Here is a 19,167-nt window from a genome sequence, read left to right on the forward strand (position 1 = left end):
AATCTACCGAGCCCTAATAAATAGGATTAATCGTCCCAACAGTTCAGTAAACAGTAAGTTAAATACGTGCTGCATATATACCTATGCATATATGTGCATGTCAACACCTATAATCTTCCATCAACATAAATTGAATAACTGAGTATACTAACGCGGTAACATTTAGCTTCTAAGAAGATGAGCAAGATCGTCCATAGAAAGACACCTGGACAATGTTTCGAGTCTCACGAAACTCCCGAAAGGGCGTCCAAGGCTATTCCAGAGCCAACCATCGACAATGCAGAAAGCTTTATCACTGTGGCCACTAGGGGTACCCCCGAGGGATCTATCGTTATTCACGAACGCTTCCTAAAGTCCACTAGAGAGGGCCCCACTGGGATATCTTGTGTTCTCGCAACTCCTCCGGAATATCAATTACTTCAACATGTTCAACACAAAAGAGCCCCATATGATATGTGGGTTGAAGATGTTCCTCTCAAAAACCAGAGGATCATCCGCTGCCTTATAGTTCCTGATTCGGACTACACAGTTATCCCCATGAGCCTTGGGGAGAAAAGAGACAGAAATTATGCTAGACATGGATATTTTCTTCAACCAACCAATGGCGGTGTACGCATGGTTCCTGGTCATCGTAAAGACGTTAAATTCGATCTCATATTTTGGGATTTTGAACGGAATGACAAAAATGCAGGTCTTCACGGGGCTGGTGCCCGGAGGTTTCCTATTGATACTGCAGTCTTGCTTGATCCAGGGCCTCCCTATCAATCCTGTGCATTTGGGAATCCTGTCTGTTTGATAGGAATGGATTTCTTGAGAAAGTACCCTTATCTTATGTTTGTACCCAGTGTTGACTACCGCGGAGAGGTGGACTTCACGCTCTCTGGGAACCCTATGTTTTACAGGTCGTATACAACCTTTACAGAACTCTCGAAGACGCTTATCGTCCACATTTGTGCTAAATATGATGAAGGGACTGGGAATATTGGGTGTGGTGTCTTTTTCAAGTCCGGGTCTATCTTCAACATCTTCTCTGGTGTTAGTAGGTATGATAATAATGGGAGAGAGAATAAGGAACATTTATGGGAACGGGGTCTTTTAATAGGAATTATCAAAGCGCTGCATGTGGTTGCGTCATTCCCAGTTGGACATGGCTTCACGGATTTAGTTATCAGGACCGGAAGTCCACCTATGAACCAGCTCTTAAATCAGAAAAATAACCACGGAAATGATGGTTACAAATTCCAACGCATCGGCGATAAAAGAGAATCCACTTTGCATACTTCAATCTATCCGGACCTAGTTCAGTACATCCGTACCAATTTTCTTGGGAAAGAATCCTCGGTCAAAGCCCGATTTGAAGACTTTAGCACGAATGAGCATTATGATGCTATTGAGGCTGCAGGGATACTTGCGTCTGGAGGTGCCAAAATGGAGGAGTTCTATTTGGAAAAATCTGCGCAAAAATACAATCGGGATTACATGAAATCTAAGCGCATCAGTCCTCTAGGACAGGACCCAAACATTCTAAAGGAACTGTTTACCAGTTTTGGAATTGATGGTTATTTCAAAATTCCCTCCAAAGACGCATTAGGAATCATGAAAGCTGCAGATCAAGAGTCTTATTTATCTTTGTCTAGGGAAGATGCTGTATTTAGGCTGGGCTATCCTGCTTGGGAAGGGGAGGTTGCAGCTGAACCGAGTGGCTTTCTCGATGAGAAGAATTATGAATTTTATAAATTCTCCCCAGTTAGTGATTTAAAAACATTAAAGGGTATATTGGGGGAGGATTCTTTGAAAAAAATGATGATTTGCATCAAGAATCCCGGCTGGACTACTGGCGAAATCATGGATATCATAAGTGGTTCGACCAGAAAACTCAAGGTCCACGAATATCTTGCAATGCAGACAAAGGAATATCGTGATCAATATCTTAAGGAACTGGAAAGCAAGGGGCTCGAGAAAGGCTGGCATTTTTGTAAGGATAAATCATGGAACGGGTACATGAGAAAGAACGCCAAGGGTCGCACGTTGGAGGAATGTCTCGGGGTATCAAGTCGTGAAGAAAAGGTTATACCTAATAAGATATCGGGTAAGTATCATATTTACTGTATCACAACGCTCTCAACTAATCACAAAGGTAGAATCCTCGCAGTTCCGCACTCAGAAGTATTCCCAAGTGCCCGAGTTAGGTGACACGGGCCCCGGTGACACCTCTTACCATAGCAATTATACTTCTGAGAGTGAAGACATTTCATCGACTGGGGAGTTTAGCGAAACGAAACGATCCATAAAATCGATAGGTCTTAAGGCCAACAATGAATGGCTGCCGCTTATGAAACTAGGAGCTGTCACTAGAATGGAGCCCACCACAAGCGAGAGCGACCTCACATATAAATACGAGAGTTCAAATGATGACCAGAGTCACTCATCTGAGATGTGGGAAGATTCTGGAACGTGTACCAACCCCATCGAACTTATCGAATCTGATCTCAATGATCAGTATCCAACAACAGCAACCACGCCAAAGATTGCCGGCGAGGATGAGCATTTGAAGGGAAAACAAAAAACTTCCTATCAGTACTCCGCAAAGTTTCATCAGGAACCAGAAATCTTTCATCAAACCTGGGAAACTTATCTATCGGGTAGCAAGAATAAGCTAGAAAGGAGCCCCGAGGAAGCGCCTCCTAGTTTCCGAAAACGTAAGCAACCCATTGATACCGCAAAAGGTAGCTCTAGTACTAGTACATCGTGGATACCAGATTCAAAAACCAATACGACTCTATATAGAGCCAAGGTGAAGAGCAAAAGCTACCATTTTACATTAGGAGATTCAACAGATTCATTCGAAAGTGAAGAGGGGCTTGATTTGAAAAACAGGGCAGCAGAGCCAAAATGGCCGCCCTTTGAATGGGCTCTGGAGAACGGTTTCCAGGGGACGACTTCCTAATTCTGTGACTTATTAAACTACTTTATACGACAATAGTCAAAAGAAAGATGAAAATTAGTGTCTCACTCTTGAGAGACTGGATCAAGGGTCTTTTGGCTGTTCTGGTGCTAAGAACTTCTCTTTAGCTACTACGACTATTGATTTGTTAGCAACGCTTTGAAACCTATCTGGGAAAGAAGGGAGATAAAGATACTAGTATCTCTAGGTGTTGGAGAACTTAATTCTTTCTTCCCTGCTTTGATTGTGTAACTACCTAAGTACTTAAGTAGCTAATACTATAATTTGACAAAAAACAGGCAGATTTTGTGCTTATCTGTGATTTGGAGGTTTCAAATGTACACTTGTGGTGTAAAATTGCGAAATGTTCAAAGTTAATATTGATTTCCCTGTAGGTGAAGTCTGAGATTCTCGGAATTGCGGGCTTCTCAACACTGGTGAATGATCTGGAATGAACTAGGGCTATGACCAGGAGCTAGAAGTGCACAGTACTATGTAAGAGTCTAAGCGTAGTCTATCAGCCTCCGTCCCGGTAGACAGAAGCTCGAAGGGACAATAGAACGGAAAAATCGCATTTCAGAGGTTTTGATGAAAGCGAATTCAGATATAACTAAAGCCACGCTTTCAGGTCTGCGATTCTAGTCGAAAATATATACAGCAGTAATGGAGGTTATTAGATGAAACGGAGGCGGGATGATTAGAACCCATTATCGAGGGACCACTGTTTTATCCCCCTTCATTATTCACCTCAAATCCAGATCTTCCGTTGAGCAGAAGGGTTTTTGGGCGAGTGATAATCCGTGACTGTATCGATTATGGCTACCCTACGGTATGGGGATTTCCTGAGTTAATGTACCAAGAGATCTGGTGGGTTTAGTACCTCATCTGGTAGAACATCACGAGGTTGCGGTATGGTACGTATGGTACGTACATGTATGTGTGTAAATCCAAGGGTCACCTTTACCGTTTATTAAAACCATAGTAACCAAAAACATTTTCGGCTTGGTTCAGGTATCATAAACATCATAATAATAAACTTAAATACATGTAGGTGCTTCATTCAGTCCACTTCAGTCGAATGTTTGGATGGACTGGCTTGGCCATCCATGCAGTCAAAAAGTGCCAAGTCAGTATGTCCAAAGATCTGCTTGGCAGTGGCAGTGGCAGTGGCAGTGCCAGTGTCACCGTTAGACTACTCTAGTTTGGACGTGCTTGCTTACCAGCAAAAGGACCAGCTACTCAGGGCAAGGATAATTTGTATGGAGTGGCGCCGTTCTCTCATACAAATAATCCCTGTTTCCGTCAGCTCAGTTGGTTCTTTTGCTGGTAAGCAAGTACCCGTTTCAAGACCGGCAGCGATAAGTATATGTGGCGAAGTTGGAAGTGGGGTTGATTTAAGACCCCGCTCGAAATCAATTGCCGTTGAATTAAGATCCCCTTACGACGTATACATAATTCCAATACTTATGTACACAAGATGTTCGTAAAACGGATTCTCGAGTACAGCGTCCTACTATCGGTTGTCTCCCAAAGCGTGTGTCATAGTCATATTAATGATGAGGAAACTGAAGCTTCCGTATTAGAAGAGCTCCACAGAAAATGGGGAGTTGATGTATGTGCCGACCACCCAATTCATTTTTTCTCTATTTCAGATTTAAAATATTAAAATAAATAGTATGCTTTCTCTGGAATATCTACATTCGCACATCTTCCATATGTCAGGTGTCTCACAACACCTCACGAGAAGTTCGATATTGCCATCCTTGGAGCGCCGTTCGATACGGCAGTGACATACCGTCCCGGTGCGAGGTTCGGGCCAAAAGCTATCAGAGCTGCATCTGCCAGACAAGTGGGGTTCAGAAGCTTCAATGCAAAGGCTGGAATAAACCCAGTTGGTCTCCAAGATCAAGTTCATAAACGCAGTCTAATTAGGGGATAGTACATGTCGTGGCCCCGCATTCTTGATTGCGGTGATAGTATGAGACAGCTCCTTAATATCTGTTAAAATGATTTTACTGATCAGAACTCCAACAGTACCTATCACACCTTTCGATAACGAATTGGCGCTGCTCCAGATGACCGAAGCGTTCCGCGAGTTACTTGGCAGACAGAGCTTCTATTCAACTCAAAATGACAATGGCAAAAAGCCGCCAACACTCATTACGTTGGGCGGTGACCACTCAATTGCACTTCCGGCGTTAAGGGCACTGAAAGAAGTGTACGGGCCTGTTGCAGTCCTACATTTTGATGCTCACCTTGATACTTGGCACCCTTCAAAGTACCCATCAAACTGGCCCTCGGAACAGTCGGCCTTCAACCATGGTTCCATGTTCCATCTCGCCTACCAAGAAGGCCTCCTCATAAACTCCACAGTTCACAAAAATATACACGCTGGCCTCCGCACCCGCCTCAACGGCGACGGGTGGGATGACTACGAAGATGATTCCTCAATGGGGTGGGAGCGAATCTCCACAGACGATATTGACGATATCGGCGCAAAAGGCATCATTGAGAGGATTATGACCACTCTTGGTACCGAGATTCCTGTATATTTGAGCATTGATATTGATGTTATTGATCCTGGGCTTGCGCCTGGAACTGGAACACCGGAGCCGGGTGGTTGGACTGTGAGAGAACTGGTAAGAATTTTGCGGGGTATTGAGGGGTTGAATTTAGTAGGTGTAGATATGGTGGAAGTTTCCCCAGCTTATGATCATGCGGAGAACACTGCGTTGGTGGCAGCACAAGTTGTCTTTGAGATCATCAGCAGCTTGGTGAAAAGGGGGTTGGAGGTACCAGTACAGCGAGTGGTCAAAGACCAAGCCAAGGACGAACTATAGATTTAAAGGCAATTGATATTGAGGTTCAATCCCTTATTTAGAATAAAGGTGCAAAACTACCTGGGACCGGTGACATCCATATTCTCTGACCCAGTACAAACTTCTTATATTCAAATCAGACAATACAAATTGAAAAACAGAACAACGTTAAAGGTCATAAATGATATCAAACAAAAATACAGCCCAAGATCTGATGTGTAGATTTTAGCCCCATACTCCCAAGCTACATGCTTTTCCTGGCCTGGCGAATGTAAGCTCAATATGTATTCATCTATTATATCAAAGGAGTAAATAGGATAAGGGAGCTTACCGTTAAAGACTCTCACGTCAGACGTAAGTTGAGCTTGGCGCTGGTCGCTTTGATGAGTCCATCTGTCGGGGGTTTTCTCAAGGCTAATACAGTGACTAATCCTTTGTATCTGCAATTATACCTCGTTGAGCCGTCTTCACAGGCGTTCTCCTTCCCAGTACCCTTCTCCAACATCCCAACAATACAGTAGGCCTTATCCCCAGGGTTAAGTGTATAAGGTATTATGAAAGTATTGCAGGAGAATGGAGCATCCGATGTCTTAATCAGCATCTCATAGAAGACATCTTTTTCATTGACATCCTTGGCTTGGAATAACCACCGTTTCTTCTTCTCATCGCCCCTCGGCTCTGAGGTTTTTATAGTAGTTTTCTCAAATTCGAAGCACATGAGATTACAATCGAGTCCATCTTTTGTAGCTGTAACATGTTCTTTCGTCGGAGTTATATCCTCCATTACTCCCTGTGTTGTCATGAATGACTCTGGCGCCCAGCGGAAACCAGGGTCCTGGAGTTTTGGGCCTATCAAGAAAGGTGTATTCCTGGGAAGTTTGGGAATATTGGTCAAAAAAGTTTTCATCCTCTCCTTGGCTGCCCAGGCAGACTTTATCGTTTGGGCCTGTCTTTTGGGTGTTCCAGCAAGTATATTTTCATCGGAGTAATTGGTATTTGCCAATTCGTAGGAACTGATTTCGCCATCATGGATCAAGTCGATAACAGCAAGAGTCTCATCATCTACTCTACCAGCAGCTCTTGTGGCAAGCGCTCGAGAAATATCCCAAATATTGCTGTAAGGGTTGGAACCCGGCATATGCATTGTGAGTTGATAGAAGTCGATAGCTAGGTGACCCTGGAGACAAGTCATTTTTTCAGGCAATATTTCAGAGGCTGGTACGAGTCCGTCCCGAAATTCAAAAACCATTTCTTTAGCATAGATTGCTTCCTGTAAAGTCCAAAGTCTCTGCATCCAAACTGACGTCAAAATCCGTAGCAGCTTTTTTTCGTGTGGTGCCTTCGTGGATAATCCACGTATTCCGGCGTCGATTACCAAAACCTTTGCTGCCCCTTTATATGTTTTCCCCATCAATCGGATTCCCTCGTCTCTCTTATCATCGGGGATACAAATTGCATCCACCCAGAACGCACCATTCCCTTCAGGTGCGATCTTACGAACCAGCCTGTCAATCCTTTCGAGCTGACATGTCGGCAATCCGTCTTTCGTGCTACCTCGAAGCCCATCTGACCATACATGAGAAACCGCAACGTAAATTTCTTCCGAATCTTTCGTGACCTTCTCAACTTTCAAGCGGTCTTCGTTCCCGTTGGCCGCTGGATAGAGTTTCAAGACAGGAATACTCTCTGTCTTCAAATCAAGAGATTGAAGTACCTCCTTAAATGGAGGTTTTATATTCCCACAACAACAGTCCCGGGGGTAATGCTCAGCAGAAGTGTCCCCTATGACTACGTTACCCTCGCAACGAAGTTCAGTGCAATTTTGATGACCATTGAGTGAAGGTACCGGTTTGTGGTTCATGGCGTATACTACCGCAGTCATACTTTCAAGCTTGCGAAGTACAAAAGGGCACCACCCTTTTGCAATCATCTCCTTTTTGTAGGTTGTACAGGTTTCGAGTACAAATCGTGACTTGAAAGGCTTCACACCCGTGGCTAGTTTCCCCGTTCTATATTGACTCTGCATGATTTCAATGCTCTCTACTATCATTGCAATGACAGCGATGATACCCTCGAACTCCCCGGGCTTGGAGTCGGGGTGTATAAATACGTTCGTGTCACTGTTCACAAGGTATCTCTTGAGGAACGTCCTCGTGTGGCGTGCAATACCAGCAGCAGTCGTGAGTCGTATATCACGCTCCGGCTTCTGGAGACCCGTGATAGTACTAACCCAACCCGCAAAGATTTCGGGAAGGTTTTTGCTGCTTACGACGAGTCTTTTCGCGCCTTTTTTCTCGACCAATTCCTCGACCAGCTTGCTTGCATCCATTGATGCTCCCAGCACGGCTTTCAACTGACCGAGGATCATGCAGTACTGGTAGTCTGCCGCACGGGCCAGGACCGGGTCCTTTCCTTCATATAGCTTGTCGAGTTCTTTGAGCCTGGCTTCATAGATTTCTTCGGGAAGTTGATGGGTTTTTTTGGGTTCTTCGGAATTGGAAGGTTTGGGGCCTAGCCATGAGGCGGATACGTAATTGATTTCGTGGGCACATTCCATCTTGGAATTGGGGTGTAGATTATCGATCCACCGGGACTTCAAAATTCTCAAAATTCAGTGAGTTTTCGTTGAATTAGATTTTGGGGAATTGTTACCAAATCAATTGTTTTTTATAGCAAAGGTAAGGAGACCTTGAACCGCGATTTCGCTGACTTCTGTTAAACAGATACTGATTGCTGATGTTTTGGAAGTTTGTGGAGTTTTTCTTTCTGATGATGCTGGTCCTAGATACTCGCTTTTCCTCCCATCTTATATACCCGAATTTCAGTCAAGTTACATACAATCTAGCTGTTGATCGACCATGCTACTATTCACGGGTGAGCTGAACTTGTCGGACCTTTGATCAGGAAAAGACAGGTCATGTTTCACGGAGAGCTTTTCAGCAAAACTCTGCAGCCAGCTGAAGTTCATGTAGGTGGGTGTTCTAGGCCTGGGCTTCATTGTGACAACAATCGGAGACTCGAACATAATGAGTACAGCATGCCTAGTGCTGTAGATCTGCTGTATTATCTGCGACTAGTGCTGTATGATCTACGCCACTTTGACCAACTAATTGGCAACCCCTCTCACTCTCTAATATTATCAAAGCGTTTTGAGTGAAGGATTGGAGAGGGTGCAGTCCGCAGTACTCTATGTAGGTAGATACATGTATGTAGGTAAATACCTTACCCTGATATGTGCTCAGGTGTTATTCTGTGTGGGGGAGCTTAAATTTCGTTGCGCTGCAGCAGGGATATTCTATGTACACCAAAACTTGTATACCGCCAAATCTCGAGTTATTCGGAGGGTTGCCAAGGCCACCAGCTAAACCATATTTTGTTTAGATCCTGCAGAAGAGGGCTGTTTTCCTGAAGATCCTCAGCTTTTTCCCTTGGCAACCCTCGAGATTTGGCGGTATTGACGTTCAAAGACTGCCTCTGGTAGGCCTATAACCCTGTTATCTCGCACCGAATATTCTCAGGTTTTGCGGTACCACTTTAGTGCCAAGAGCTGTCTGAACCAAGAACGGTACTACCAGACCTAATCGAAATATTTTTATAACTACAGTAATTAAGAAATGATTTTTAAAGTAATTAAGTAGGATGATAGAGTAAGGAGCAAGTGAAATTGAGTCGATAGGTGTATAATAAAATTAAAAATATGTGTGAGCTATAAGTGATCAAAGGTTGGGATGTCCAAACTATGTACTTCGGCTCAAGGGTTCTCCCTCCATATAGCAAACCCCGTGGTCAAATAGCTCGGGCCGAGCCGTTATCGGGGTAGTACTACTCCATGTAGGTACCACTCAATTCTACTTGCAGGAATACATGCATCCTTCAGCGCCTAAAATTCATGGCTGATTTCCCCTCACGCTTCATTATACTACATTGACCTGCTGATGCAGAAGGGGATTTCGTGCCCGCGTTCTATTAGTTCTTATCCGCTCTTATCAACTTCTTTCTGTCAATTGATCGATCAAAGGCCCCTCAACGTTAGTTATCCAGGGTCAGTTTCTTTGGATGCTGAACCACACACCTATCTTAATAGAGTAAGGAAGACCTAATAAACCCCCACTTTAGAGAAAGAGCGGGTATGATTAGGAATGCTCTTAGTCCAAGAAATTACAAATTTCGATAGTTTTGAGAGGGAATTAACATCATGACCCAAAGAAAATTCTTATGAAAATACGAAATTCTGATATCATGCTGCGATACTAACTATACATCAAATGGTAGGAGCCAATAATACAAGAAACAAAGGATCTACCAGAACAAAGGGAACAATAGAATACTACATGTAGTACCCTAAAAAACAAGAGACATGCAATCGCGAATAAATACCCAGGGTATACATCTGATATCCTAGACGCCGTCAAAGAACACATTCATCCACCTCCCCAAAGCTCATATACAAGAAAAATAAAAATCGAGAAAAACATTAAAGGACGACAAAGGGTTCATTAACTCCATTGATAAAATGCCTTGGTTGAGAAAAACCGAAAGAAAAAATCACAACCAGGATATAAAAGTTTCTCATTGCATCATAACTGTGTATGAGCTGCCTCAAAAGAGTCTATCTCGGTCCACTGAAGCAGACGAATAAAACAAAATAAACAGGTATTAGCGACTGAATTATCGATACTTTTGAGCTTCTATTAGCAATTTGATTTTCGTGTTCCAACCTATGCCGGTGGTAATTTTTTGGCCAATGGGTTTGTCGACATTAAAGCTGCTGCAAGATCATTGGGTAGAATAGGCTTGGCGATATGGCTAACCATCCCGGCGGCATGGCATTTTTCTCTGTCACTGGCAGTGGCATTTGCTGTGAGCGCAATGACAACAGGTCGTTCATCATCCGCATATCTTCTTTGAAGTTCTAAACTAGTTTCGATTCCATCCGCTCGTGGCATTTGGATGTCCATCAGAATAACCTGTGAATAGAAGTTGATTGGTTAGTCTAGTGTAAATAATCCAATACTAAATTGGGGAAGACATACATCGAACATCGCCCCCTCTTCAGCAGCGACTTCGCACATCTCTAAAACTTCAATCCCATCCTTTGCATGTTTTGCTGAATAACCCATTCTTTTCAGGTGTTGCAGGGCAACCCTCGTATTTACTGGGTTGTCCTCGGCTAGCAAGATATTCAGTGGATGTCGTCTGGCAAGAGATCGCAGTAATTCAGATTCCTGGGTTCTTGTAGGAATGCTGGCTCGTTTCCTATTTGGATCTAGGGCATCGTGGATAGCCTGAACATATCGAGCCCTTGGTGCTGGCCTGACAAATGTCAATACAATATTGTAACCCGCCGCCGCAGCGGGCAGGTTAAACCCAAATCTTGACATCATGATAACCTTGATACCCTTATCAAATTTGTTGATTTGATCGACTACCAGACAGGTTTTGTCTACGGATAAATCAATAAGAGCGAATTCGTAATAGCCAACGCCAGCATCACGGATAGACTTGAGGGTCTTTTCAGCTGTATTGGCCCGAGTGAGTGTCAAACCTTCCACCTCAAGCTCGTCTGCAAGAATGTTGGACGAAAGAACATGTTTGTCCGCAATTATCGCTTTCTTTCCGAGAAGCCTTTTATCAGGTCCCCATGCTTTCCTTTCTGTAGCATCTCCAATAATAGTCAAGTGAAAGGTTGAACCCCTCCCCTCTTGACTCTCGAACCTGTATCAATTTAATCCTATCAGCCTAAACCCTAAAGACCCGCTAAGGAAACAAGACATAATGCTTACCAAATATCACCACCCATCATCTCAGCCAATTTCTTTGAGATAGCCAAACCTAGCCCAGTGCCCCCATAAGTTCGACGTGTAGACGTATCCACTTGTGAAAATGCTCTAAAAAGACGGTCGAATGCACTCTCGGGAATTCCGATCCCGGTATCCTCCACAGAAACCCGAAACTTCCACTTCTCACTATCTGGCAACTTTTCGGCCTCCGTAGTTACCAGGATATGCCCTTCTTGCGTGAACTTTACTGCGTTTCCGATCAAATTAATAACGCATTGACGGAAACGAGTAAGGTCCCCGTGAACCATGTCGATGTTTGTGCACTTATTTCTGAATGCTAACTCCAAATCCTTTGTGGCAGCCGGTTCAGCAACGAGTTGCAAAGCACTTTCGATGCAGTCTCGTAGAGAAAACGGCGCGACTTGTAGGTCTATCGCCCCGTGCTCAATCTTCGAGAAGTCCAGGATTCCATCGATGATCTGGAGTGTTAAAACAGCAGAATTACGAATCGTTTCTACATACTCTCGCTGTTGCTCCGATAATGGCGTGTCCAGTAAAAATATGGAACAAGATAGAAGCGCGTTAAATGGAGTTCCTAAGAAAAATCAATATTTGCTCTTAGAGTGTTTTGTAGAATGGGGAGCCTACGTATTTCATGCGACATATTTGCCAAGAAACTTGACTTCTCAGCTGTAGCTTCCTCTGCCGCCTTCTTTGCCAACTCCATCTGTCTGTAAAGTCGTGCCTTATCAATTGTAACGGCAGCTTGGGTGCAAAGAAGGTTTAACAACTCTTGTCTCTGTCTTGTAAACGCATGATTTACGAGCTTATTCTCGAGATAAAGTACTCCCATTGTCTTAAGTTGGTTTTGAATTGGCATGCAAAGAACACTTTTGGCCGTTTTGGAGGTGAAATAACTGTCTCTTCCATAAACCGAATCGAATTTCGGATCATCGCCATCTTTTAGGATTTGTTCTCCTAAGCTGGCGACGATATTGACAATGGATATAGGAACTAAATCTGGCCTCATCTCCAATGGCTCGTGTTCTAATATCGACACCTGGTCGAGTAACCCAACAGTCTCTATGTGGAGGTTCCCATCCTCTTTCAGGATCAAAACTCCATAATCTGCCCCGGCGGTTTGGAGCACACTATTCATGAGTTTGACTATAACCTCCTCGAGATGTATACCTTCGGAAATCACCAAACTAGCTTTAAGAACAGTCCGGAAGTCCAGTTCTGAGCCCAAAGACGAAGGATCGTTATTTCTATTTGAAGATGCATGAGAGGCCGCATCGTCCTCGTGCGGGTCTGGGGCAAAGAAATCTCTTGATGATGAAAGTGAGGGTGATTGGTGGTTCATTATATTCTGATCGAATCCATAGTCATGTGCATAAATACGCGAAGATCTTGGGCTAGGCCTTGGAGAATTAATTGAATTATTCGCCATTATCGCTGACATGGTGTCGCTCTCTATCCTGGGCATAGCTGGCCTATTATCTAAGAGAGATTTCGATTTGAAATCAGTAGAGGTTTCAGTAATCCCTTCATAAGACAAGATGTCTAGAGAAACATACCTGGGCCCTTAAATACCAAATCTTCCGCAAATTTTTTCCTTAGCTCCATAGCTTTATTTGTCGCACCCCAGGAAGTATATGCCTTGACAGCCTCTCTTAAATACGGCGCAGCCCTTCTTCTCGAGATGGGCTTTAGCCACGTTCCGCAGCGTTCGCTCGCTAAAGCAGCATCATGAATAAACCCACTTTGATTAGCAAGGGAGATGGCATGGTCGTATTTGTCTAAAATCTCAAGCTGCTTCCCAGGATCGATGCACCTCATCATTTCTGCCTCTAGCAAAATGCTCTTATGCAACCAAGTTCCTTTTGCGGTCAAGCTCCAGATCTGAATGTTTTTGCAGTTTCTTTCTAGTAGAGCCTTCTCTTCGTCTGATATTCTTTCATAGCGATCCATATAAGCTATCGAAGAATAAAATTCTGTGAGGGCTCCAAAGAACGCACCCACCATCGCGCCCCCCACCGGCTCGCAGCAGTGTGTTGCCAAATCCGCTGCGATATCGTAGTATCCGTATATGGTGGCTATAATCAGACGGTACATGTGGTATAGATATATATGGCTTATACTCTCGCTGTTCATGATTTTCATAAGATCTTTACTATCGCCCAGCTCCTCTCCTTCGAAACAGATTGGATCTGGGTTCCCTAAACCTCTAAGATTGAGCAAGAACTGCAATGGCAAGCTTAACCACCACATTCCGGTCTGTTGTTTAAATCTTCGAATAGCGGGTTTCGTAGTGTTCATCTTGGTGTGTACAGCTGCTAGATTCTCACCACCAAACATCCCAAAGGATGGGATTTCCGCCCTATCATAATTCACAATGATTAGCCCCTCCTCCAAGAGTATCCGTACAGTAAAGGAGAAACTCACAACGCAAAAACTGTGAAGTCGACATTAAACATAGCCATTCCTGTGCTCACGGCTTGTTGCAAACATCTAAGAACTTCGCTCATACTTTGGTGGAAGATCCCAATATGCCCCGCATATGTTTCATAAATCGCTGGAGCAAGTGCACAAATTCCAGGTTCTCTATCGACAAGGGCAATAGACAGTCTACCGAAGGCATGTCCTCTTAAAGATGCTTCATGAGTACCCTCGGTAGATAGAATTATCCCCGTCATCAGCATAGGGTAGGCTCCGGCAGTCGATATACCGAACTCAAGACTGATAGCCACACTGGTGAAGCACACCGCCGGGAGTAGTGCAGGGCGACTCATGTAAATAGGTAATAGTAGTGTTGAAATAAGCTCTTGGAGCAGGATAAGGTTCTCGTCCTTCAAGGGATGGAGGTTTTCAATGGCCTTGATTTGAGCGATATCCATAAGAATCCTAGGTTTCAACATGGTAGCATGGATCTTAGCTTCCTCGTCGCCCAGCGGTACCTCCCAGTTAAGTACACTTAATCCCAGGAGTCCTGCCTCGATCGATTCATTTAACCTCCCTTGAACAAGCAGACAGTTCATCTTGTGCACTAGACATCGAATTTTCTCCCGAGGTTTGGCACATCGCGGTAGAATTTTGTCCGCGAGATTGATTGAATCCTCATATCTGTTCTGTGCAAAGTACCCTTCCATCAAAGACAAGTTGACTTCAAGTGCCAGCTCATCCATGTCGGCGGTTGTACGTGCCTGCGCAGTTGGCCCTTGTGACAACTCTAGATTGATACTAAACCGTTTCTTCAGCTTCATCCCCCCTTCAGCCATTTCGTCCTCAGCTTTCTCATAGTCGTCCAACAGACTCTTTGCCACCAAAAAGTAAGACAAAGCTGCGTCAAAAGCAGTAGCAGCGATTGCTTTCTTTCCAGCTCTTAGGTTAAGTTCCATAAGTGTCCGTCGTTCCGCCCTTTCCAATGGAGACAACCAATGGTTCAGCTGATTGACGATTTCGTACAGCATACCTTCCAAATCTTCATCCGGAACCTTTTCAAGTAGTCTTGTACCAATCATTCTGTGAACCCCACGCCTCTCCCCTTCTGGAATCAACGAATATGCCGCCTGTTGGACTCTGTCATGTAAAAACCTGTATGTGACTTCGTCGTCTTGCTCCGAAGGTGATGGTGAAAACCTAGGAGGGAAGTAGGACTGTTCATCCATTACATATGGGGTGCAAATTGGGCCACCATCTTCTGTTCCATTTCCGTCCTGTTGTCGACCTAAGGCTAAAGGAATCTTATAGTTACCACTAGTAGGTAGTAATAACCCAGCATCCAGCGCGCCCCAAAGGTCCTGTGCAGTTTCCTCCGGCTTTTTCCCAGCAGCAACTGCCAATGAATGTAACGAGACCTTATCCGTACCCATGCATGCTGCCAACACCATCGCTGTTCTAGTTGTATCACTCAGCTTGAGCATTTGTTTAACCAGCAAGTCCACTACAGTAGGTGGCAAATCTTCCGCCTCGATACTAGTCAAGTTGAATCTCCATAGTCCACCACCTTTACCCCCAAAATCAAACGTGATATATCCACCTCTATGTAAGCTTTTCAGCAGCTGCATTACAAAGAATGCATTGCCATGAGTCTTGGCATACACCAGCTCGACAAGAGTTTGCATTTCTGGATCGTTCTTTACTTTATCAGAGTTAGGGTCTCGATGTAGTGTATCCCCAATAATCTTTCTAATCGAATCCTGAGTGAGAGGCCCTAGTTCAATATCCACTACCTCCACGCCGGCGTTTTCTTGGAGGTAATCCAGCATCGGGGGTAGAGGGTGATTTTCGTCGATTTCATTATCTCTGTAAGTACCGATAAGTAGTAAACCTATTCCAATAACGGAAAATCTCACAAGCCCTCCGGTCAGCACATCACATCCCATAAGTTAAACGTATTTGAAGTGGTGTCAAACCCCAAGCCGTAGGTTTCCTCTTGTGTTTAGTGTTCCATTTGCCTTTTGGTCCCGAATTTGTGCTGTAGACCCCGCCTCTCCATTCCCGCATCCGCCTATTCGCCTCGTCTGCTATCCCCACTATTAGACTCAGCTCGCTCTGAGAGCACCACTGCAGATCATCTAAAAATAACACCAGTCCCTTCCTCCCAAATACTGCTAAAAACCGACCAATAACTTCCCTAAATCGATTCTCTCTTTCTGTTGGGCCCAGAGTCGCCAATGGTTCAAATTTGTAATCCGCGCCCAATAGTAACTTCAGCTCCGGAATAACGTCAACTAAAGCAGCAGCATCACCATCTAAAGCTTTGATGGTATCTGTTCGCCACCTGGAAAGACTTTGTGGTGGCTCTGAGAGGACTTGCCGCACAAGGTCTTGTAGCGCTTGGACTAATGTGAAGAAGGTGAACCCCCGTTGATACTGGTCGAACTTTCCTGCGGTAAAATATCCCCTGTTTTCTGCCACTGGTCGTTGTATCTCGTTGACTAGTCGTGATTTTCCAACTCCGGAACCCCCCCTGACCACCACCATGGTACAACCCTGAACAGAACACCTCTCGTATGCCGCCTTAAGTTTTTCCACCGCATCTTCTCTCCCGTAAAGCTTCTCAGTAATGACAAACTGGCTTGTTGTATCTAATTCTCCAACCCTCATTCCCTCTAGACTCCGCCCTTCGCTCATCCGCCTGATCAACGTATCGATATCCGCCTTCAGTCCTGATGCGATTTGATATCTATCCTCCGCATTCTTTTGCAATAGCTTCATTATTACAGCTGAAACAGCTAATGGGATTGAAGCATTCATCTCGGTTGGTGGTACTGGCGGTTGTGCGATATGCTGATGTATCAACTCCAATGGGTCCGTGCTCCGGAATGGTAGAAATCCTACTACAAGCTCATAAAGTGATACTCCAAGTGAATAGAAGTCTGCGCGGTAATCAATAGATCTGTTCATTCTTCCTGTACATTCAGGCGCAATATATTGTAACGGGGCTGGATTTTGTCCCCTCAGCATCGATCCATCCGTTCCTCTTCCCGGATCCTCACGTTCTAGCCTAGATGCTAGATGCCACCCACCAAGCTTTCCCATGATTGAGTTTGCCGCAGAATGTTTCGGCGCGTTACCACTCGGGTTTTTAACAACGAGAATAGAAAATGTATTCACATTGTTGTGAGTGATTCCAGCTTTGTGGGCCACTGAGAGAACATGCACAACACTCGAGAATACCGAAAGAATCTTGATCAAATCCGATTGAGTTCGAGGTTTTGCAACTGGGCGTGAAGGACTTCTTAGCCCTTCGAGATTGTTGATTCCGAGAGTCAAAGGCTGAAAGTCGGGCAGAAACATTTCTCTTACTGTCATGTGAGTGCTTTCATCGCAATATACTAGGGCCATGCCACCATCGGGAAGGTATTCCCAAGCAAATGGTCGAACGATATAAGGAAGTGATGTGAGGTTATGGGTCACGGAGGACGCATTTGAAGGGAAGATTGTTGGGCCGCCTTGTATCGCTGGATTGGTTCCGTTCGTCCCTGTTGAAGAAGATTGGGAATTTATAGATGAGCGTGAGGAGCTAGACGGACCATGAGAAAGAAGTTTCCACTCATGTCGCAGACGAGCTAGAGTATCCAGATGATTTAAGGCGCAAAGTTTTAACACCACAGGCTTGCCATTTGTTGCAGACCTTGCCCTGTAAACTTGTATGTGGTTCTACATTAATGGCTTTAGTCAGCCCTCTTGGTGGGAGTATATTTGTGAATTGCCTCACCGATTTCTCCTTTGACCAATCTTCTATTATAGGATATGGGGAACACATACAATAACGTAGAGTACCCTCAGATCTTCGTATCCTGGAACTTTGGGTGGTATAGCAGTCCCAACCGCTTCCATTTCTTGGTCTCCAATATCCCCTACGATCGTGTCTTGATAACCCCCTATTGTTGCCGTACCAGAAGCGCTACTCCTCCCACTCTCGATCTGTTCAACGCCCTCCATTGCCTGCCCAGCGACAATCAATCCAAATGGTGCCGGAGTGGCAGCATTACTAACATTTCCCGTCAACATTTGAGCCACGAGTAGTGTAGCAGCACTTGCACCTGCTGGCATCCCTAACCCGGATCCAGAATTCTGAGACCCTGGGGAAGCCACCATGGGAGAGCTTTCTGGTGCTACTGCTGCTGATTGTTGCGACATTGTAAGAACTCGAGAAATGCGGGGTGAGGCTGAGGGTATTGCTTGCGCTTCTGAATTGGAAAAGAGAGAGCTCCCATGGCGTGACCCATGGGAAGAGGACGAACCGGTTGACATGAATTTTGCACCACGGTGGCGTCGAGGCGTATTTTGGAGTTGCGCGGCGGCGAGAGCGCTGGCTTGCAGGAATAAGAGGGGTACTCTCCCGCCTGTAGGTGCTACCTATTAATCCTTAAATATAGGCCGTTCAAGGGTAAATGTTTTTCTTTTGTGGGTTGTGAGTGGATTGCTATCCAGACATTCTTTTGCAAATCAGAAAAGTGGTTCTCCAAACCCTTCCTCGTTCAGAGTCCTTCTACCCGTTGCGTTCTTATCACTTCTGATGATGATTCTTTGTGTTTTTAAGGAGATTTCGGCCGTGATTCACTTTGTAGTGCACTTGGGAAATATTGCACGTGATCCGAACTATATTTGCGGCGACGCTGAAGAAATTGGAGTCTTGTCTGAAAGCTGTATGTGTAGACCCTGTAGCAGTTGAGTGAGTATCGTCCACCATTTGTGCGGAAATCATAGTGGTAACTGATAAGAACACACCCTTTTTTGGCTTCGGATGCCTTTTATGAACTTGGCAGAGGTAAAAGATAACAGGAGAGTAGTGAGGATTTGCAGCTGTGATATCGACGATCACTGAGCCTAAAAATTGATATGTGGCGATAACACTTTCGGTGCTGTTCTGTGGGGTAACGGTGGCTGGAGTTTCCTCACTCTTTTCCTCTTTTTTTTTTGGCTGGGGAAGGATACGAGAGGAATGGCAGGAGAGAAGAGAGAACAGCAGTCGGAGAACAAAAGTAAGTCGGACTTTCCCGTGAGGAATGAGGCAGCTCAATACCAGCTACCTACTCTCCGATTTGGCCGGTCGAGTTGAGCGACCGTCTTTCTGTTATCCTTTACACACGAGATCACACGAGATCAGTGTATG

General features: G+C 44.7%; 4 protein-coding genes across 4 annotated transcripts; 2 read left to right on the forward strand and 2 right to left on the reverse strand.

Annotated features, from left to right (window-relative positions):
• Positions 1–177: 177 nt before the first annotated feature.
• LAJ45_05658 (uncharacterized protein) lies at positions 178–2,947 on the forward strand (the record flags this gene model as incomplete). The annotated part of the gene is made up of 2 exons (XM_046115227.1): positions 178–2,089; positions 2,142–2,947. 2 exons carry the CDS (start codon positions 178–180, stop codon positions 2,945–2,947), a joined length of 2,718 nt encoding a protein of 905 aa, XP_045971749.1.
• A 1,474-nt stretch (positions 2,948–4,421) lies between these two features.
• Positions 4,422–5,784, forward strand: LAJ45_05659 (uncharacterized protein; the record flags this gene model as incomplete). Its single annotated transcript, XM_046115228.1, has 4 exons — positions 4,422–4,556; positions 4,620–4,835; positions 4,884–4,920; positions 4,979–5,784. The coding sequence occupies 4 exons, from the start codon at positions 4,422–4,424 to the stop codon at positions 5,782–5,784; spliced, it is 1,194 nt and encodes a 397-aa protein (XP_045971750.1).
• A 110-nt stretch (positions 5,785–5,894) lies between these two features.
• Positions 5,895–8,788, reverse strand: LAJ45_05660 (uncharacterized protein; the record flags this gene model as incomplete). The annotated part of the gene is made up of 6 exons (XM_046115229.1): positions 5,895–6,025; positions 6,095–6,156; positions 6,216–8,204; positions 8,294–8,356; positions 8,416–8,544; positions 8,598–8,788. The coding sequence occupies 6 exons, from the start codon at positions 8,786–8,788 to the stop codon at positions 5,895–5,897; spliced, it is 2,565 nt and encodes an 854-aa protein (XP_045971751.1).
• Positions 8,789–10,481: 1,693 nt separating this feature from the next.
• LAJ45_05661 (uncharacterized protein) lies at positions 10,482–18,191 on the reverse strand (the record flags this gene model as incomplete). The annotated part of the gene is made up of 8 exons (XM_046115230.1): positions 10,482–10,730; positions 10,797–11,478; positions 11,547–12,138; positions 12,192–13,043; positions 13,121–13,923; positions 13,989–15,873; positions 15,959–17,708; positions 17,817–18,191. 8 exons carry the CDS (start codon positions 18,189–18,191, stop codon positions 10,482–10,484), a joined length of 7,188 nt encoding a protein of 2,395 aa, XP_045971752.1.
• Between the last annotated feature and the right edge of the window lie 976 nt (positions 18,192–19,167).

The sequence above is a fragment of the Morchella importuna genome (assembly GCF_003444635.1).
Source record: "Morchella importuna strain M04M26 chromosome Unknown Morimp01GS015, whole genome shotgun sequence".
Classification (NCBI taxonomy): domain Eukaryota; kingdom Fungi; phylum Ascomycota; class Pezizomycetes; order Pezizales; family Morchellaceae; genus Morchella; species Morchella importuna.